This window comes from Populus trichocarpa, chromosome 7 (genome assembly GCF_000002775.5).
Source record: "Populus trichocarpa isolate Nisqually-1 chromosome 7, P.trichocarpa_v4.1, whole genome shotgun sequence".
Classification (NCBI taxonomy): domain Eukaryota; kingdom Viridiplantae; phylum Streptophyta; class Magnoliopsida; order Malpighiales; family Salicaceae; genus Populus; species Populus trichocarpa.
Window position 1 is genome coordinate 15,036,595 of NC_037291.2, and position 23,252 is coordinate 15,059,846.

General features: G+C 32.2%; 1 protein-coding gene across 1 annotated transcript; it reads left to right on the forward strand.

Moving 5' to 3' along the window:
- The first annotated feature begins 14,845 nt into the window (after positions 1–14,845).
- Positions 14,846–20,873, forward strand: LOC7459949 (formin-like protein 2). Its single transcript, XM_002310361.4, has 4 exons — positions 14,846–17,253; positions 17,401–17,603; positions 18,361–18,605; positions 19,726–20,873. Exons 1-4 carry the CDS (start codon positions 15,692–15,694, stop codon positions 20,560–20,562), a joined length of 2,847 nt encoding a protein of 948 aa, XP_002310397.1. The 5' UTR covers positions 14,846–15,691; the 3' UTR covers positions 20,563–20,873.
- The last annotated feature ends 2,379 nt before the right edge of the window (positions 20,874–23,252 follow it).

Below are 23,252 nucleotides of genomic sequence, written 5' to 3' on the forward strand. Positions count from 1 at the left end.
TTTCTCTATAGTAGTCACTGCATCGCTACTATTTTAGTAGTTTTAAGATTTTTCTTATTATTTTTAGAACCAATCAACCAATTTCACTGACCATTATGAATTGGTCAACCGGTTAAATTAGATAGTTGGAGTTTTACATTGTAGCGCTTCAGAAGCGTGATAAGGTGAAAGTATATTATTTCATCAAAACTTTTTGCTCTAATGTTAATTCGCCAATTGTTTTGATTTTATGTGCTAATTTTCCAATTTGTCTAATTCTGAAGCTGATACAATTAAAAAAACACGAAGCTGATACAATTTGTTTATGATCACCATCATGTATTTTTAGGCAGATCACCCCAGACAGAAACTAAATGGAAGGCCTTAAATGGCCACTTTAGACACCTTGTTGAGAGCATTCCATACTAGTCCTATCACGATCTCCACTCGTGTCAGTTGGCGTTTCAGCAATTCTGAACCACCAAGACCAGCACTGACTGCTGCTTTCAGCTTTGATATTGCTGCACCACTAAAAACATACTTTTTCATCAGAACCTTTCTAGGTTTAAGTTGGATCTCTTGAGCTGGAACTCTAGGAGTAAAACCAGTCATGTATCTTGGCCGCAGATGTAGGCCAGTTGGGAAATTCGGACGATATGCTACTTTATCAACCCCCATTCGGCACGCAGTAGCAAAAGCATTAATAAAAGCTAGCTAATGCCGAGAATCCATCAAGTGTCCTATGAGAAACACCGATACCAATGGCGACTCCACCACATTCAAACATGTCGAGTTGGACAGTTACCAATGCTGTCTCGTCCGACTCGAACGGAAGATGGACCTGTTGATTGAGGAGCTCGGTTTCCTGCAGGTGCTCTACCCTCTCAAGAAATTGAGAGAGGCAGCTGTTTACTTGGACTTCCAAATATTCTCCTCCCTTGCCATTACAGTGGATCGAAGCATCATCTTTTAGGCACCTGCCTCCAAGTGGATAGAAAAGGGTTGAGATTTCGGATAGCGATTTCTGCAACTGTTTGCTTTTTTATTCAATATTATTGTTGACACCATGTTCTTCACCTTCTCAAGCTAGATAGAATTGAAGGCTTTCCAATCCCAATGATCCATGTATGTATAGGATAGGATCACATCGTGGGTTCAGCGGAAAAATATAATACTATCTTGTTGATTCTAGTTTGGTGCAATGAAATTTCTGAACCTGCAAAAACATTGTCTTTTGATTCTCTTTTGTAGCATTTAATTATTGTTCTTGGACAAGACGATGGAGATAAAATTAACATGTCTTCCAGCAGGAATGCAGGAAAATTAATATAGCTTATATGATTTGAATTCATCCGCTTATTGGACCACAAACCACACAGTCCAAACCTGCCTTGAGAAAGGCAGAGACTGTCCATTGCCCATCGGAACGTGGGCTTTAGCCTATCCTCTCATGAACCCCGTCAGCCTAAGTGATGTTTTGCTTTTTATTTTTAATTTAAAAAAAAACATTATATTAATATTTTTATATATATTTCTAGATGGTTTTAATGTATTAATGTTAAAAATTAAATTAAAAATTCTAAAATAAAATTATTTTTTTTCTCTTATAAGTCAAGGACTCATCACGCACAGCATCAATATTGTCTGGCTTCACCTCTTTAATCACCTCTGGAATTCCTTGAACTTCAAAGTTCAAATATAGGTGAAGTGACTTTCACATGCAATTAGATTACATATTTGAACAAATTGGGCAAGGCTGATTTGCTCGTAAATAATGAATTACTCCGATAATTAATATGTCAAATAATTAATTAGTGATCTATTTATGTAGCAAACTAATTATGAATGCACTAATTAGTGGGACATTGCAGGATTCCAATCAGCTCTAAGCACTCAAAAAAAGTCATCATGGAGGGAATATTGGAGAGATTAATTACAAGATACCCATTTAATTTCATTTTAAGAATCTTTGTCTGGATTTGGGGCCCCATGCCACTTATTGTCGATGGCCAATGTGATTTCATTTAATCATTTTTGGAGCTTGGAATATATTTGAACTTGAATGCAATAATTTGCATCGCTGAAAAGTTATAACTTATAGTATTCCATGAAAAGTCGAAGTTTATGTTCATAATAATTTGTTCAGTAATTAGTAGAATGATATCATACTACAAGTGATTTCAGTTTTATGGGGGAAAAGGTTTAGCTCGTGCATGAGAGAAGCAAGTAGGGTTCTTGATAGAAAATAAACCCTATAAATATAAATTCTTACAAGATAAGTATTCCATGAAAAGTCGAAGTTTATGTTCATAATAATTTGTTCAGTAATTAGTAGAATGATATCATACTACAAGTGATTTCAGTTTTATGGGGGAAAAGGTTTAGCTCGTGCATGAGAGAAGCAAGTAGGGTTCTTGATAGAAAATAAACCCTATAAATATAAATTCTTACAAGATAATTTAGCAAATCCAATAACATGGGGTAGTGGTGATTATTTTCAGTTCGGTTCAGTTTTTATCCAAAAAATATAACAAAATCGGTTTTAAAAAAAAACTAAAACCTATTCAAATCGACCGTTTTTGGTTCGGTTCGGTTATTTTAGAGCAAAAATCAGTTTTTTCTGGTTTTGCTCGGGTTTTTTCTGGTTTTGCTTGGTTTTTTTTCGATTTGAGTTTAATTCGATTTTTTCGGTTTCAGGTATATAAAACTAAAACCAAACTTGTCGGTTTTTTTAAAAATTCTAATCGGTTTAATTGGTTTTGTTTTACGGTTCGATTTTTTTAATTATTTTATTTTTTAATTTTCTTAATTTAATTATTTTTTTGATTTTTTCTCACCCATAGCATGGGCATCGGAGTCATTGCATCGTGAAAGAGAATTTTGGAGCCGCATTGTCAAAACAAAATGATATTTTTAACCAAAAACAAATAAAAAAATACTGTTGAAAATTACACTTGTGTTTCGTGATAGAAAAATAATATTTTAGAAATACGAGGAACTTATATATATATATATATATATAAAACATTCTTGAAGAAATAATGGTCTGTGCTCTACTTCACAGTTTCCAAAAAAAATAAATTAAGTAGGCGAAGTGAAGGACCCACAACAATGTAACAAAGGTTAAACTTCATGAATAATTAATTGTTTGAATTTGTGTTTTACAATTTAAAAGTAAGCCATCATTGATTCTTGCCTCGTGGCCATGGCATCGCCATTTGGAAATGTTTTTTTTTTTTTTGGAGAATCATATGATATATACAGAGCAGGCTTAAAATAAAAGCTACTTGATGAATGACTCAAAATCTCCATTTAATAAAAGAACATAAGAACTTTATGGAATAAAAATTGTCTTCACTTAATAAAAAAATTTAAATAAAAAATGAAGATTATCCAAAATTCCACATGTTATATATACATAAAAAATAAAAAAATATATATTTATTAAATATTTTAAAAAACTTCATTTATAGTTTTGCTAAGGCATCATTCAATATAAAAAGATGTTTGTTTACGCGATGGCTTTTGCAAGGCTGTTTGGTTCTGCGGTTGAACCTGCTTTTCACTGAATTTCAAATTTTTTTTTTTTTTGTTAAAATTGAGTGCGGTTTGTACTTTTTGGATCGTTTTGATGTGCTGATGTCAAAAATGATTTTTAAAAAATGAAAAAACATCATTGACATGTATTTCGGCACGAAAAGCTATTTAAAGCTCACCGTGTAAACATTATATTTGTTAACAATAAAATGCAACTAGCTTTTAATGTGGGATCCATATATATTTTTGTTGAAACGCCGGTTTCTGAGAAATAGCTGAAAGCTGCTTTTCACGTCTGCCAACCTGCATAATTCACCTAATTTCACTTAACACTGTTCATGTGAACAGTGTCATGATTATAACTACTTATATTAAAAAAATTATTTTTTTAAAATTATATTTTACTCGAAAAATTAGTGTTTAATATTATTTAATAACACTACATAAATTAGAAGAACATCGCATGATGACCTAACATTTTGTGGAATTTGATCGCAATTTCAATTTTGCTTCTAATGATATTTTACCTGATTTTGTTGCACACTCAAAAAACCATGGAAACTATAGTCTTTATAAGATGAATTTCATACATAATGAAATTATAGATAAGTTAATGGAATAATAAAAAATATTTGATATAAAATATTATTTATTTAATGATGTAATAATGGTAGTTAAATCTACAATATTTAAATTAAAAACCATCAATATTAACATATATCTTTTTTAATTATTTTATAACCTCAATTTGAAAAGCATGTTTAACCAAACACATTAAATTACTTTTTACTCAACCTCAATTTCAACCACAGTTTTAACCAAACATATATAAATATCAAACCAACCTCAACGAAAAGTACTTTTTATAAAACAATTTTTTTAAAACCACAACCACAAAAGCTATCAGAACTAGCTATATGCTTTTACGGCCATAATGATTGAGTTTGTGATAGACTTCTTTTGAATTAAACCACTTGATGGTGTTAATTTTTAGAAGATATTTTTTTATCAAAATTAAAATTTAAAGTAATGAAATTATATTTTTTTTTTGTTAAAAAAGGATTCATTAGTTAATATACTATAACAATTATAATTTGACTAGCATATTGGTCCGTGCTCCGTAGTGAATCAATAACAAAAAAAAATCAAATGTAAAAAAATCTGTATATGAATGAATTAATTTTTAGAAAATAACATTTCATTGTTCCTTTCTATGAATTTGGATATATTCACGAGCTGGTTGTTAAATATATTTTAAAGTATTATTTGTTTGAAAAAAATATCAAATTAATATTTTTTAAAATGTTTTTTATTATTTTGATTATTGTGTCTGGCGGTCAAGCCAGACCCCAGATACTTAGATCCGGCAAACAATCCAGATCTAACAACTTTTGATATAAAAAACAGAAAATACCACGCTCTTATGATATTATAGTATCATTCATAGTGTTTATAATATGGTCTACAGTAAAATAAATTTATATACACAGTTTGTACATTTTTTTTTCCTACACGTTTTAAAGAATACGATGATGTGAACTCTTTGTTTTTTTGGGTAGGGGTATCATGAAAGAAACTAGTTTTAATATTCTCTTGTATAGTATTATAAAAAAGGGTGGCCAGCTAGTTGAAACCAATATGAAAAATCTCGCAGGCTAATTCTTGTTTATTGACTTCCACCACCTCCTATTTTATGGAATAAGAAGGTTTTAATTGTTATTGATACGTGAGATTATAGTATTTTATGTCCGTGGCTTTTTTTATATTGATCGTAATCATATTTATCTTTTCTTTCTCATTCCTTTTCTATCAATTTTCATATCGAAATAACAAATATTTTTTAATCTTTTTTATATTTCTTTATTTTCTTCCAAGTTTTAATTTTTTCATAATAAAGACTCCATCCCACGATGCATTTTTTTCACATGTGATATAATATAATTAGTTAATAATAAAGTTAATTACATATTGATAAATATATTAAAAGCGTATGTGTGATTTTGAAACCTCCTAGCACCCACAAGGGAAGAGGCCATCGGCTGCTCTTTCCTTCTCATTTCATTCGGTGAATTAGACCCCACAAGTCTTGAATAAAGAGAGACAAATCCCAAAATAAAATGGCACCACTTGCTAGATATTGTCCTTTGCTTTCCTTAAATTCCAATATAAAAAAAACCTACCTTTCTCTCTTTTCAGTAAAAGAAAAGCAAAAAATAATAATAATCAAAAGATCACCCTCCATTAAAAAAGGGGGCATAAAATCTAGTGCGTGGAATTTTAGCTCTTTTTTGGGATGTTTTGACCCGCTTTTCAATTGGAGTTTTTAGGAATTTTGAAAAAAACAATTCTTTATTTTTTTTCATTTTTAAATTATTTTAATATTAAAAAAAATTATAAAAAAAATATTATATTAATATATTTTTAAATAAAAAAAAATTTGAGAAACAACTTTACATTCTTTTTCACTTTTTGTTCACTTAAAAAATTATAGCTAGGAATAAAAGGTAATTTAACAAAGGAAGGAATGTACTCCTTCTACAAGACATCTATGGATTGTTTTTGCTTGTTCAATCATTATTCTCTGCTGACTGTAACTTTGATGGGTGACTGCTAACAGCTGGTGAAATAGAGAGTCACGAGGCCCTAAAAATGGACAGGTGTCGTTTAAAAGTGTCCTAGGTTTGCGTGAATCACGGGTTTACCATGCTACTCGTGTCACTCTTGTCGTTTTATTTTTTGTATGGCTGCATTTCATAACCATGATACGGACGTTAATTTCCATTTTTCACCGGCATTGAAACGACATCGTTTACACCTCAACACACCACTTCTTTTTAATAATAATACTAGTACTCCATAATTTCTAATAAATACTTTTAAATTATATAGCTTAAACCTTGGTCAATTTATCGGATAGAATGAAATTCCAATAAAGCTGAGTAGTTTATCAAATAGGTTAGAGTAATGTTTCTACCTTCGCTCTCAGAAATCAAGTCTCAAATCGAGGTATAAAAAAAAAAAACTCCACGAATTCTATAATATATATATAAATTGTTTCTTACTAGACTATACTAAAAAGATGATATAGTTTCAATACTTTAAAGATTGTCCAAAACTAACCCTAATTTTTTTATATATAAAAAATAAAAATAAAGAATTAAATGTTGGACGTGTTAGCAAGTACGTACCCTTCAAGTTCGAGTTAGGGCGTGCACTACTTGTAAGAGCCTGGGACAGCCGGGGTTTTACTCGCTTACCTGGACCCATAAAATATGTTTTTGGGAGGTGGGATTTCCTCGAATTCAAAAAAAAAAAAAAGTACGTACCCTTCATGGCCTGCATCATATATAATGTCCAGTTCCTGGCTTTGGAGTTCTAGGTTGTGTTTCCAACTTGGTAATCGTCTCAGGAGAGTAAGTGTCAGCTATGCCATAATTGAGTGATAAAAATCTTGATTTTCCTAAAATCAAGATTTTTATTCTACAAGCTACCATCTTGATCTTTTTCATCCAAATTGTTAGAAAATGAAATTCCAAATTGTTCCTCCTTAACCCTAAAAAATTACTTCAGGGATTTATTTTGCACTGACAACTTAGCAAAAGATGGTTCTCATTTAACAGAATGCTTGGTTTATATAGTCATTGATTGATTTAATTTGTTTATTTTGTATTTATTTTTTCATGGTATTTTTATATTGAACATGGTTGGTCATTAAAAAAGAGAGTAATATCAAATTTTAAAAATTTAAATAAATTACACGTAAGACATTAAATTAACGGGGCCTATCATAATTGGATTCATATCAAGATAGTTAAATTAACATGAGATCAAATTAACAGTTAAATTCTACAAAAATAATGAGTACCCGTGTTTATTATTAATTAATTAAAGTTTATTCCTGTTACTGTTTTTTTCTTTATACTCAACATCACTTTCTCAGAATATTGGATAATCAACTCATCAATAAATGATTTCCACTTCACCCCTGGCAGGAGCAAACGTGACTTGCAAAATAATCACACTTCTTTTGTAGTTATTGATTAATTAATTAATTAATTATACAAACTACTGCAAATAAGAAAGAGGAAGGCAACACCATAGCTACCATGTACATGATTGAATTGAATTTTCAATACATAATTTAGAGTTGCAGCGTATTCTCCCACCGATATTGATCTTAATGTGCTAACTGCCTGAATAATCTATGCTTGTTGCAAGAATTTCTTGTCACAAAGCAATCATTTTATGAAAAAAATAATTCATGTCATTAAATCAGTTCAAATGTAACCTCCTACTGGAAAGATTTGGAAAAAAACATGTTATTTGAATCCATTTGTTGGGTGCTCCTTTTCTTTCAAATCATTTATTAAGAGTTCGTTATATTTTTTCTTTGTTAAAATATATTGTGAATAATTGTTATATAAAATAACATCTATTTAGTATATTTAATTAACACTCTCTAAAAATATATATATCAATGGTTTTTATTTATTTTTTAATTCAATTCAATAATAAATTCAGAATTTAATAAATATAATTTAATAATATCTAATTGGTGTCGTAAAAACACTCATTAACTTTTACCTAACTTACCATCATTAAAAATTTAACCACTAAAATTACTCTTTTATTTTATTTTATTTGTTTGATAACACGTTAGATAATTTGAATCAAAGTCTACTAGCTAGTGTGATATAATTACAACTAGTACAAGTAGAGGTGTTTAAAAAAATCAATCAACCAATTCAACCGAAAAAATCAAGAAAAATTAACTGAAAAAACTAAACCGATAAAAAAAATCAAATAAATCAATTAAAAAATAAAAAAACCACCCGATCTAGTTCAGTTCCAGTTTAAAAAAGCGTAAACCGATTGAACCAAACCAAACCGAACCAGTATAAAAAAAGCTATAAAAAGAACCATTCCTAACCCTAAATCACTTTACCCATTTCCAACCGCCACCCCCCCTCTCCCTTCCAAGCCTTCCCTTTCAGCCCTTCCCCTTTCCATTGCTGGTTGTTTTTCTTGAATTTATAAGTGGTTGTTGTAATTAATAGCTCAGATTGATATTTGACGTCAAATTTTTATTTGATTTAGCTCAGTGATGAAGATTAGCTTATTCAAATACCACAGTCTGGTTTTTCTAGTTTTTATGCTAAAAGACCGACCCAAACAAAACTGGTTCGGTTTGAACCGGTTCTCGGTTCGGTCCAGGTAATATCAATAAGAAATAATATTTTCCGGTTCGGTTGAATTTTTGGGTTAAAACCGGACCGTGAACACCCCTAAGTACAAGCATCTTGGTCTTTTGGTAATATAATAATAGTTACTTTTTAAAATATTTTTTATTTAAAAATAAATTAAAATAATATTTTTTTTATTTTTAACATTGATATGAAAATGTAAGAAAAATAATTTGAAATAAAGACAATTTTTTTTTAATTTTTCTTAAAAACACTTTTGAAACTTATAAATAAATTGACTCTTTATCCATTAAATTATAGCCTATGTGCTTTAAACTATGATTGAAATAAAAAAAAGAATTTTTTTTTCATTCTAGCTACAGCTTCAACTATGATATTACTACCAAAACCATGCCCGTTTGGCTCAGCATTTGTGACAATATTTTTATTTAACAGTTATAACATATCATTTGGTTACAAAACGAGTCGCAATTTTCATGCATGGACCCCACCATTATCTACATTCAAAACTCAGTTTTGTCAAAGCAGAAACTACATGCTTTTCATATCCTGTTTATTGCAATTGTGTTTATAAACACCATATAAAATCGTTCTCCTCTTCCTTCCTTGACCAGTGCTTCGAGTATGGGTGGATGTTGTCTAGGTGAGAAAACCATGAGGGTTGTTCTTACCTGGGCTTGCCGCTGCTGTAGGCGTTGAGGGAGACAGCTGGGTCGGTCTACTGAAACCATTTTCCTTTTGTTCAACCACGAGGGTTGTTCTTAACAGTTTTCCTTTTGTTCTTCTCCTAGTATTCCTAACTATTGCTGCACTTGAAGATAATGATGACGATGATGGAGGGCTGGCCTATTGAAATCATTTTCTTCTTTTCTATTTTCCCTTTGTTCTTCCCCTAGTCTTATTTATGCGCTCTTCTTGTCTGCTTGTCCGTAGAGAGTGAATTAATTCAATCTCTACAAAAAAAAATTCAACAGTAAAAAAAATTTAATTTTTTAATTTTTAATTGTATTTTATTTAAAAAACTAGCGTTTAATATTATTCAATGACACTATATAAATTAGAAAGAGATCACATGATGGCTTAACATTTGCAGAATTTGATTGTAAGTTCAATTTTGTTTCTGATGATATTTTACCTGATTTTATTGCATGTTCAAAGAACCATGAAAACTGTAGTCCTTGTCCGATAAGTTTCGTATGTGATGGAATTGTAGATAGTTTAATAAAATAATAAAAAATATTTTATATAAAGTATTATTGATTTCATGATATAATAGCAATAGTTAAATCTACAATATTTAAATTAAAAACCATCAATATTAATATATATCTTTTTTAGTTATTCTACAATCTCAATTTAAAAAGCATTCTTAATCAAATACATTAAATTATTTTTTATTCAACTTTAATTTTAATCACTTTTTAAACTAAATAATATTTTTCAAATCATAACATATCAATTACCACGATACCAGACACACTATAAAATTTACTGTATGCAGTTATCGGTGAACACGAAATTGAACACAGAGTGATGAATTTTTCAATTTTTCAATGAGTGGAAGAGGGTGAGGTATGCCCCACCATTAGATCCTTGATGGGACGTAACTTGCTTCTATGATGAATCATTGACCTGAAGATGGGGACTGTAGCTATAAAACTGATGGGGATTATTTTCCATTATTCTATTTTCCATGGGATGTGAATAATAATGATCTATATTTTTTAAGGCGTTGTGTGTGATACGGTTTCTACATGTTTTTTAAAAATATTAAACTAGTATTTTTTATGATTTTTGTGTATTGATATTAAATATAAAAAAAATTTAATTTTTTTATATATATTTTCAAATAAAAAATTATAAATACTATGTACTATAATTACAAACACCCTTTTAATTCGAAAACATACTCCAACCATGTTGTAAAATTTGGATTGGTAAAAATAAATGGAAGAAGAAAATAATACAGTTGACTTAGTTCAAGACTCCAGTTATGGTCAAAACTCAAATCTATATTATTTTGAATTTTTTTTTAAAAAATAAAGTGTTGTTAGGAAGACTTGTCACCCGCGTAATCCACCCGTGCCTGTACATCTTGTCTGAAAAGTTTGAATTCCAGTTTTGATGTCGGAATTTTATAATCTTATTTATTAAGATATTTTAAACTTCGATTTTTAACTAGATATATAAGTACATAAATCGGAAAAATTGGATTGTTTGAAATCTACTTGCCCATAATTATCTTTAAAATGGATAATCAATATTCAAGTAAAAAATTAACGAAATTAAACCAGCTCAAAACTAGTTGTTTTTTTGAGTTAGGTTGATGCGATTTATCCTTCTTTTTTTTTTTTAAGCATTGAGATACAAGGAGCCTTTTAAAAATATTTTTTATTTAAAAAATATATTAAAATATTTTTTTAAAGATAGCCTTTTTATTATTTTTGACACCAACTTGTCTCTCTGACCAACCTCATTCATTCAAGCACACAAGAAACAGATCTATCAATTAACTATTATGAAAATAAAGTAATTCATAATTGAACATAAGATATCATATTTTATTGCCACCAAAGTGCTTGAACACGTTTCATTAATTTTTTAATCGAGTGTCTCAACTTTTTTTTTTTATTTTTTATTTTTTAATAGAGAATCTCAACTATCAATTTTGGATGAGTCTACACCATTGATTATGCGTTACTTTGCAATAATTAGTATAATATATGTGAAAAATGTAGAATGCTGATTATATTATAGGAGCCAAAATCTGCTCCGTATCCACAATTACGTGAAAAAAAATCCTTCAGCACCAATCACCATCTATTTTCAAAATTTTTTTATAGGGTACCGGACTCTCAAGCTTTGAATACAAATACATGTAATAAATACAGTACTTACTTTTGTTTTTTTAATTAACGTAGGTGTTCGGGCCAACTTTTATGCACCTCGACTAATTCCACGGGTCATGAAGTTAATGACCATGTAAGCCTGCAGTCAGGGGCGGAGCTAGTATTATTTGTTAGGGGTGGCCAAAAATAATATAACAAGATATAATATTTGTTTTAATTTATTATATATGAGTTGTAAAAAAATCAACATGGTTTAGTTTTATTCAAATAACTTATTACAAATATATAACGACCTTTGTATAAGGTAAAAGGTTTGGAGCAATACCAAATTGAGTCAAAGCAATGAAGTTATTTCATTTTTATGATGTATCCATAACTTTAATGTTGTTGGTCTTTATATCTATCAAATATAAACATATAAAGTATATAAGAAACATTAGCTAAAGCGAAGCATTATTTTATGTTTGATAAACTTTGAAATAAAATAAAAAATAATAAAGAATGATTCTTATATATTTATTTTAATTGTGCTCGTCGTTCTTTCATATAATATAAATCATCGATTATCATATCAATTGTGAATCTTTCAGCAATTTCTTTTACTATACGAACAATCAAATAATTTATAAGAAAATCATCCTCCATTCGATTGCGAAGTTTTATTTTAACAATCTTCATCGCTAAGAAAGCTCGTTTAGTAGTTGCTGTTGAAACATGAAGAGTCAAAATAAGCCAAATCAACCTGTCAACTAATGGATAAATATTTTTCTTTTTTTTTAAAAAAAAGAGTCAATTTTTCTTATTTTGTTCATGGTTCAACCTAAAATCAAAATATATATCGTGAGAAAAAATTGATAATTTTGGTGCCTCTACTAAAAACAAAACATACAAAAATTAAAGCATAATTAAAACAAACCAATAAAATATATCTAATTAATTAGAAAAAAAATCATTATTAAGAATTCAAAAAATAATTGTTAGAACTAGCAGATCTGAAAAAAAAAATTATAAAAAAACTTCATCAAATTTTTAATAAATATCTCAAAATAAAATAAAAATATATTTTAAATTTAAGTTATCAATACCTAATTATCTTGTTTTATTTAATAAAAATAAATTAATCAGTATTTTGCTTCAATATTTGCTTCAATCTTTTTGTATAGAAAAATTTTGTTTGTGATTTGTATATCAACCGTCTCCGCTGTAGATATTTATATTAGGGCTGTAAGGAAAGAAAGGATAGAAAAACACTTTGATAACTTAATATTTATTTTTCCACGTAGGCATGTAGGTACCACCAAATCAAGGCAAAGTCAAAGGAATTCAAAAGGAAAGGAAAGATAACAAATATATTTACTGTAAGAAGAAAACGCATCTCATTAAAAAATATTATAGCTTCTCATATTTAATTACCAAATAAAAAAAAAAGGTCTTGCAGGGGCCCGGGCCCCTGCTTGCCACCTCTTCATTCCGCCCCTGCCTGCAGTGGTATTGAGGTTTGTGAGACTCGAACTGGTGATACCTAGAGAGCAAATTTAGAACCTCACCAGTTAAATTACACTCCTCATGATTAAATACAAGACTTACTTGATTAGTAATCACGTTATGCTATGGATCTGTATTATTTTTTTAATAAAATATTTAAAATTTATAAGTAAGTTTTTTTTAATAAAACAATTTCACAACTCAAGTTATAATCCTAACTAACAAAATAAATTGGCTTTATTTGAATCTCATTAAAAAAAAATAATGATAGCAAATAAGAATATATATATATATAACATTAAAAAAAACTCATATCCTCAAGCAAAATGAAGATTCATTTACTTGGTTATTTTTAATAAATTTATTCATTAAAATTATTTTACAATAGTGATTGACACACATAAAATTTATGAAGTAAAATAAAAAAAATACCATGCAAGACTGCATATATTAAATATATCATAAAAAATAAATATTTAATCTATATAAAATATATTAAAAATACAACTAAATTATACTAACCTCTTAAAAAATTAAATATCTTAATATATAAGAAAGGTCCCGTGGGAGGGCCTATAGGATTAGGCCCACGTGCGTGGTTTTTTTTTTTTAAAAAAATCAACGGGGTGGACGATCCTGTTTTCTAACAAAAAAATAGACAACACGTTATCTGTTTTGGAAAATGATACGTTATATATAATTTTCTAGATTCTAGCCGCCATAGTTGCTGAAAAGCAGGGTTCTCGTTTTTTCCACCTAATAACCTATTTTAACCATTTTTTTTACGACATGGGAAACACTATTAGAGCATTGTTAAACCAATCAATGACCCAAAAAACACAAAAAATCACTCAAAAACCCATAATTAACCAGGGATAAAAAATCTTTATGAGCTCAAATTTGTTTTTTTAAGTGCTTTCAATGTAAAAAAAAAAAAACACATAATTTTAACTTCTTTTATCATGTGAAATTATTTGACACAAAAATCAACAGTTTTAGTGACCGAAAACATCTCCAACGAGTACTTTTTCTCTCTACACTAGAATTCAATGACTTCCTTTCTCTCTCCCGCCATAAAAGAACTCAAAAAAAAAAATAGTATCAAAATTAAAATTTTAAAAATTAAAAGAATCAATTACCTCATATCTAAAAATAAAAAGGGATTACAATGAACTTTCCAAACAAATTTCAAAATTGTTATCTATTTTACCGGCTATTTTACTTAAGTTTTCTATCTTTTAATTCATCATTCTCAAAAAAAAAAAATTATATTAGTTGTAAATTTGGGTTAAAAAAAAGCTTAGTTATGTACAATACTAAACAAATTATATTTAGATAATGTTTGTAATTATGACAGTAATTGTTTTTCAAAATATTTTTTATAAAAATATATGAAAATAATATATATTTTTATATTTTTTAAAATTTATTTTTAATATCATATTATATTTAAATGATTTAAAATTATAAAAAAATTAATTTAAAATAAAAAAATTCAAAAAATCTAAATTTTTTTTAAAACAAAAACAAACTCACTACTAGTGTTCCCGTGGGAGAACAATCAATTTGAACCAAGAAATGAATTCCCAATTCCCACGTTATCCATGCACAGTAAACCAGAAACAATGAAAAACCCAAAATTTCTCTTGCTGGACACCAGTATCCCCTTAGTACCCACAGTTAAAAGAGTCAAAAGCCAAAATCACAACACTTTTCCCCAACAAGTGTGAAAAAGAGCCTTGCTTTCTCATTATTCCATGGCTCCTTTCACTTCCACAGCACTGTAAACAGCTCATCTTTTTTACTGTTTAGCTGATGAAATGATAATTTTGTCAGAAATCTTACATCCATACAAGGAAAACGTAAAGCAGACCAAATCCCAACAATAATGATACAAAATTTCAATGTGTCAGTCATTTTTAACCTCTTGTGGTATTTCTTCTTCATCAGCTTTACTTGGATTTCTACCTTACCACAGCACTCTCCAACTTCATGAACTTCTCATTCTAGAGCCGTGAAAATGGTGAAAATGAAAAGGGTATTGTAATATGGTCCAATGGGGTTTTTCTTTTTGCTGTTTTGCCTTGAAAATCTGAACTACCAGTCCAATTCTCTCCTACTGTTCTCTTCTTCCTCTACCATGTAGCATCTCTCTCTCTCTCTCTATCGCTCTTTGAGTTAAGAGGTAAGACATTCTCTTCCTGGACCTCACATTTCATGAACTTAGTGAGTGTCTTGTTTCTGCAATCTCAAGTTCAAGAACCTGGCTCTCTAACTTCTGGAACCACAATTCTTTTCTGTGTCCACCAAAGAAGGAAGTACTTTTACTTAGGAGAACAGAGTTTGTCTTGCAATTTCTTCACTCTTCCTGCCTGCCTACTCTTCTTTGTGGAGAATTCCAGTCCAAGAACTGAACTTTCATCACCGTGTCTCTCAGCAATGCCGTCAAGGTGAACGATTTCATGTCCCCTCTTTCTTTTTCGTTGGCCCCCTTGTAGCACTTCATTTCCTTCTTCAACTTACTGTATTTCTGGTTTTAGAGAGGCAAAGACATTAAGTTTAGAGAGAGACAACTTTGTGGGTGTCTGAAGTGTATGTCTTTACTTCCTGTTATATTACCTTCTAAAACATACATTAATGGCCAATACTAGTTCTAGTCTTACAGTAAATACTCTCTTATTCCTTCTCGTCCTTCTGTTCACCACCACGACCTCCACCACTCATCAACGTCACCTCCTCCACCAACCCTTTTTCCCATCTACCACCGCCATTCCACCGACACAACCTCCCTCTTTGTCTCCTCAAACCCAACCCAAATACCCCTTCACTTCCACCCCAAACAAAAACAACAATCTACAAAAGCCCTTTTTCCCTGCCCTCCCTTCACCTCCACCACCTCCTCCCACTTCCACACTTGCTACTTTCCCTGCCAACATCTCCTCCCTCCTCCTCCCTCACCGCTCCTCCTCTCCTCACCACAACCTCATTATCTCCATCTCCATCTCCCTTTCCCTCCTTTTCGCTGCCCTTTTAGCTTTACTTTCAGCCTTTTTCATCTATTCTCGCAGGAGAACCCAGCCTTTTAGTCCTCAAAAGGGTTCAAGATCAGAAAGTCTCCGCCTTTACCCCCAAAACACTATCCCATCTGATGGTTCTCCAAAGATTCCAAAGCTCCCACACCGTCCTGGTGTCGTAAGCACAAGCTCAGAGTTTCTTTACCTGGGCACATTAGTGAACTCTCAAGCTGGCATCGATGATCAAGACAAGCCAACTTCAACCAGCAATGCTGTTCTTAAAACTGGTGTTTCATCATCATCTTCTTCACATTATCAAAAACTTGGGTCACCTGAGCTGAGGCCATTGCCACCATTGCCTAGACATAATTACACACCAACTTATAGAAGTGGTGAAGTTCTTGTTAGTTCAAGTAAAGAAGATGAAGTTGATAGTGATACCGAGGAGGAAGAGTTCTTTTCGCCAAGAGGGTCTTCTGGGAGGAAAGAGGCTAATCATGAGAGTCTGGTTCGTGTTGATTCAAGTTCTAGAAGAGTGATTCAAGGTATTCAAGGAGAGATTTTTGGGTCTAGAAGTTTTAATTCAAGGACTGCTTCGTATCCATTATCAAATTCTTTTTGTCCATCAAAATCTGTTTCCAGCAGTGTGTCTCCAGTGTCTAATTCTAGCCATAGAAGTGGAAAATCTCAGTCTACTGATACGATTATTAGTTTTCCTGCTCCAGTTCAGTCCATTAAGCAATCCTCGCCGTCCATTTCTCCATCATCATCTGGGAGAAATTCAGGGGAGACGCTGAATTCTCAGGAGCGAAATTCGGGTTTTTCAGGACAGAATGAGCAGGTTCCAGTGAGTGTTGGTAAACAATTTGTTCCACCAAAACTGCCGCCGCCTCCACCTCCACCTCCACCATCGCGATTTTGGGAGATGCCAGTGGGGTTTAGGATGGCTCAGGAAGTGAATTTGGGGATTCCAGGGCCACCAGTTCTTGTTATGCCTGCAAAGCCTGTTTTGGTTCAAGATCATGCAATGCCAGTTATGGCCAATGAGCAAATGCAAAGCAATGGTAGCGTTGAGAGGAATGAGGAGAGCATGAAGCCGAAGTTGAAGCCTTTACATTGGGATAAAGTTAGAGCAAGCTCTGACCGGGCTATGGTGTGGGATCAGATAAAATCTAGCTCTTTTCAGTGAGATACTAAAACCCCTTTTTCAGCTTTTTGTGTGTTTTTGAATTTTGTTCGATAGTTTCTTGATTTGTCAAGAAGATATTGTCTTATTTCATCGGTTGAGTTGAAATGGTTTTGTAAGTTTGTAGAATGTGGTTTTGATTTCAGGTTAAATGAGGAAATGATTGAGACACTTTTTGTGGTAAACAATCCCAATTTTAATGTGAAAGATCACAATGGAAGGCGCCAATCCCTTCCTTTGCTGAACCAGGAGAATAGAGTGCTTGATCCAAAGAAGTCCCAGAATATTGCAATATTGTTGAGGGCTCTTAATGTGACCATTGAAGAAGTCTGTGATGCCCTTTTAGAAGGTGAAATCAGAAATATAGAGAAGCCTTTTTTGGATTGTTTGAAATTATCCCTTCAATGCATTGCAAATTTATTAATGCATGTGCTGCCTGTAGTATTGGAGTCAGTCTTACTGTTAAATGCCTGCTTTATTACCGTAAACAATGTTTGCTTCCTATAGTTTCCCTCCAGGTTGGCTTGAAATTGCTACCCATGCCAAATGTTCAAAATATCTAGGCTTGAAGCTGGCACATATTAAGGGTTCTTTTGACTTCGTAATGTGATGATGTGCCACATTTCTTTGACCAGCAACAGCGACAAAACCTTTGGCAGTGGTGGTACTCTTTCGAGAAAGAGTCTTAAATTAAGGAGGTGGAGGGATGCTTTTTAGACAAAAGCTTTTTGCCTGCCACAAGGCAATTCAAAATGCTGAATTCTTTTAATTAAGTGACTTTGTGTTATTGGTTGGTTAATTAATTATAATTCTATTTGGTCCCTTCTTTGTAATTTGCATTAGCAAAAGTTGAGAAAATAATAGTCTCTCTTTATATAACATGGAAATGTTAGTGCAAATGTAAACCTTTGCTCATAGAGGGATCTTATTTTTCCCATGACAACGTTTTCCTTGTTAGGCCAAACGGTCAATCTTTGTCTACTTAGATAATGTCTCCCTCTGCTACTGGAAGAACACTAATAACAATGAGGAGTGTATGTTTTTGTGTGCGCATCATTGGTGAGAAAGAGCAATGCAGTTGCTAAACCTTTCGCTGGTGTGAACAGGAAATTTAGATACTCTGGGGACAGAGCTTCTTGAAAGCTTATTAAGGATGGCTCCGACTAAAGAAGAAGAATACAAATTAAAAGACTTCAAGGATGAATCACCATTCAAGCTAGGCCCTGCTGAGAAATTCCTCAAGGAAGTGCTTGATGTTCCTTTTGCATTTAAGAGGGTTGATGCAATGCTTTATATTACTAATTTTGATTCAGAAGTTGAGTACCTGAAGAGGTCTTTTGAAACACTGGAGGTAATTCTTCATTTGGCTTGTGGATTTTATTTTCTTCATATATATCATATGTGGTAATGTAGCTGATATTGAAAAGCAGGTATACTGTTCTGTTTCATGCTTTTTATGGACCTTCTTATTTCTTACTTTTGTCAATATAAATTTCATTTTTAGTGGTGATCAAAAGGGCTGCATCACTCTTGATCTGCCAAAAATCAAGATGAACCCTCAAAAATTAGAAATGTTTTGATGCATTTTAGTCACTCTTATCTCTCTCTTTCTCATTTTTATAGCCATTTGCCGTGAGTTTTTCATATCAGTTCCGTGTAGAATCTGTCCCTTCCCTTCTGCCTTGATCACGAATTGGATGTTTGTGATTGTGCTGCTGCGTGATGTTTGTACCTCATCCTGTGATGGTTATTGCAGTTCGAACCATAGGACTGACATCATGTTCTTAGGCGCCACTGGGAATTGCGTTTGAAACAGTGTTTGTGATTGTTTTTGCTTAAAATTATTTTTTTCATGTTTTTGGATCGCTTTGATGTCAAAAATGATTTTTTAAAAATAAGAAAATATTATTTTGATGCATATTTGAACGAAAAGTACTTTGAAAAACAACTACTATTATACTCCTAAACACCCTTTTAGTCTTTGATATTTCATGCCCTGAAGTTCAAGTAGCTTTTGGAATACATTCTTGAATGTACGACTAAATGAACTTAACCTCTGACTAAATGAACTTAACCTCTGCATAGAACACCTTGGAAGAAAGTGGATGTGAGGTCTGTAACTTGCATGGTAGCGTGTATTTCACGTTTACCAAGTGACCTGAACTCAATCTCGATAACTTCTTAAGTGGGCACGACTTTCTAAAGGCAGCAACATTGCCAGCCACCTGGGCAGGTAAACTTTCTTGATGTCATTCCAGAGGGTTGTGACTTCCTTCACCGAGATCCTTGGGGATGGAGTGCTACCTCTAATGCATAATCCAGCAAAATAGTTTCATTTGGGAGAAATTTATAACACATTAACAATATATGCCAACATGACCCAGTTTTCTCTCAAATACTGTACCATCATTTATCATTTCCTATTGCTGCAATCTTCCAGCTGCTGCTCATATTTCTTCCTTATTCTACAGGCAGCTTGCGAAGAATTGAGGAACAGCAGAATGTTCTTGAAACTTCTGGAAGCAGTTCTCAAGACTGGGAACCGTATGAATGTTGGCACCAATCGTGGCGATGCACATGCCTTCAAGCTTGACACGCTTCTTAAGCTTGTTGATATTAAAGGCACTGATGGGAAAACCACTCTCTTGCATTTTGTTGTACAGGAAATCATCAGATTGGAAGGCTCTCGTCTTTCTGGTACAAACCAGAATCAAACAACCGAGAAAACTCAACAATCTGCATTCCAGGATGAAGTTGAATTTAGGAAGCTTGGTCTGCAAGTAGTTTCAGGTTTGGGTGGAGAGCTTACGAATGTAAAGAAAGCTGCTGCAATGGATTCGGATGTGCTTAGCAGTGAAGTTGCAAAACTTGCAACTGGAATTACGAAAATTACCGAAGTTCTGAAATTAAATGAAGAAATTGCATTGAAGGAGAGTAGCTGGAGGTTCTCAGAGTCAATGAATGGGTTCATGAAGAAGGCAGAAGAAGAAATTGTAATGCTTCAAGCACAAGAAAAGGCTGCCCTCTCTCTGGTGAAGGAAATAACTGAGTATTTCCATGGGAACTCAGCCAAGGAAGAAGCTCGCCCTTTCCGGATTTTTATGGTGGTGAGGGATTTTCTATCCATTCTTGATCATGTATGCAAAGAAGTCGGAAAGATCAATGAGAGGACCATATGCAGTTCAGCCCGTCCTATGCCTTCAAATCCAACACTTCCACCAGTTTTTCCAGGTCTCATTGGAAGGCATCATTATGGTTCCTCTGATGATGAAAGTTCATCTTCATCGTCATTAGAACACTCCATGTGATTCTGCTGAATCTCTCACTGGAATGCTTAATGGAAATTGGTGGTGCGCGCAGCAGACTATTTGAATTGAGTTTCTGCATCTAGCCCGTCACCCATTTTTTGGTTGGCCTCCTATTTTGTACCTAAATATATTATTCACTCAAGATTTTGGATTTGTTTACTTCATGTGTAACATACCCAAGGGATCATGTCAGGACATAATAAAGAAGTAATGGCAGCATATTCTGACCTATCATGTAAATTTTATCAGAAGCTAAATTAAGGTATTGTGTTCAGTGTTAGAATCTGAAGCAATGTTGATTATGTCTTAAATACTGTTCTCTTATTCTTCTTGTCAGTTTTTGCAAGTCTAATGATAGTAATCACTGAGTCCCATCACTGTGTTTGAACAGAAAACAAGTAAGAGTGCTTCCAACTGTATCTTATAGTTTTACTAGATAACTGGCTTGAGAGGGTTTTTTAATGTAATTTTTTGTTACTGTATTTTTTTTTGTGGAAAACAATAAACAAATTGATCCGTGATTCGTTTTGGCGTGTTTGATGATAATATATATTAAGTGATAGTATAAATAAGGTTTTTTTTAGAAATTTCCAGCTGAAAATTTTCTTAGGGTTAGGGATATGATTTTCAAGGTTTGAGAAACCTATCTTTTTCCTGTAGCTATAAGTTACGTGCGTGTTTGATAATAGCTTTTGCAAAAATACCTTTTAATTAAAAATATATTAAAATAATATTTTTAATTTTTAATATTAAAACATTAAAACTATTAAAAGATATCTAAAAATTATCAATTCATTATTTTTTCAGGTGAAAAGCAGGATTCAACCGATTACCAAATGGATAATATGAACACCACTAAAGCTGATAATGTTTCACTGCAATGGCAAGTCCGTGGCCAAAAGAGGACTATAAGAAATCTAAGAAAGTGAAATGCATTCCAAAGGATCCCCGGGAAATTGAGTTCAAAATCTGTTCCAAACGGCGATATTACTAAGCAGAGGGTTGAGACTTGCAGGTTTAAGGAAATCGACACCATCAACTTCAAAAATGCACGGTGCCGCACCAGCAAATGCATAAGCATTTGAGAAGGCCAGTTCAAAAGCCTTGCGCATAAAAAATCCTCCACTAATACAGCCATGAATGTTCCTTTGCTGTGGTTGACAAATACAAGAGTTCCAAGGGCGAGTATCTTGTATAAGAACGCTTCTCTGTCTGCTAATGCTGGCATGTCACTGAAAACCTGCCCTTCAGCCAACAATGCATCGAGCCTTTCCATACCCTCATTCTAAGATTCTCTTTTCTCTTCAGCTTTGTTCCTTTTTCTGCCTCTTCCCAAGGCAATTTATTTTGCTCGGTTTCTGGTGAGATCTGGCTAGCAGGAGCTGTTTCTCCTGTCTCTGAATCATGAGCGAGTTCCTGCTAAACGATGTGAAATTTACTACAGAGCAACTGTATCTGATGGATCAGTGGTCCCTGCTAAACGAGTTCCCAAGAAAACAAAAAAAAGATACTCTGAGCTTTTTAGAAAATGTAAGACTAGGAAAACATCAAGTGGGTTTAACTTGAACTGCAACCTGTAAGAGCAGAATATCACTAAAAGATGGCGTTATTTGAAGGCCATTAACGTTCTCATGAGATTAGATGAAAATTAACAACATCTAGATTTGTAGTTATTGCCGAATATTATCAAAGAATTATCCTAATTCAAAAAAAAAAAAACAGAGACAGTGAAATTCAAATTCCTAACCATTTGAATTTTAACGCTTTGATAAGAACTATCTCATAACAAGCACGAACTTCTTGTGAGAAATACATTAGGAGAGCTAAACATTATATCTAATAGTTACATAGAGATACTGGGAAGAGCATAATCTCTTTACAGAAATGAAAAATGTCAGAATCTAATGAAAACAGGCAAGCTGCTTTTCCATCATGGAAAAAAGTGGATTTTTTTCAGAGCCAACAAACAAGATTGCAAACATTAAAAAACATATACGATAAAACTAATGATCCATGCAGCCATAAATAAGAATTTTTCTCAAACATGAGATTAAGGGTAGATACTAAGACTAATGAACAGCATAATTGCATAAACCACAAAGTTTGACTTAGATTTGAAATTACCGCAGTACTTCAGTTTTTGGGAAATGAAATACTTCTCTGAAAGTGGGTTTGTTTTTTGATCTAATCTGCTTTTCAAATTGTTTGCCATTTGAAAACATTAAATTGATATATATGTATGTACGGTAGTATATAATAGTTAATATAGAGATTACAATATAAGATTGAACCTATACACTAATTATGGTAAAACATAATTGCTGTAATAATATACACCCTAGACTAATGTTTTAATTTCATGATTATCTATCAGCAAGTACTTTCAAAAAAAAAATCTTTGTTGACAAACAAAAAAAGAAGTCCATTCTCTATAAATCAAGTGGTCTCGGACATGAGAGGGCCCTTATTACATAAAATCATTCCCCATCTCACTAATGATAATTAATTGTGAGTCGCAATCAGAAAGTATATCGTGTGGCTGAAGAAGCAGCATGTTTTATTCTTTTCATGTTCAAGTTGAGTTCAAATGACTTCAATACAGATGTCTTAACAACTAGTACATGAACACTAGAATAATGATATTCAAGGTTTTGTTTGCAAGAGAAAAGTGCTATGTTCAAGCACCAATA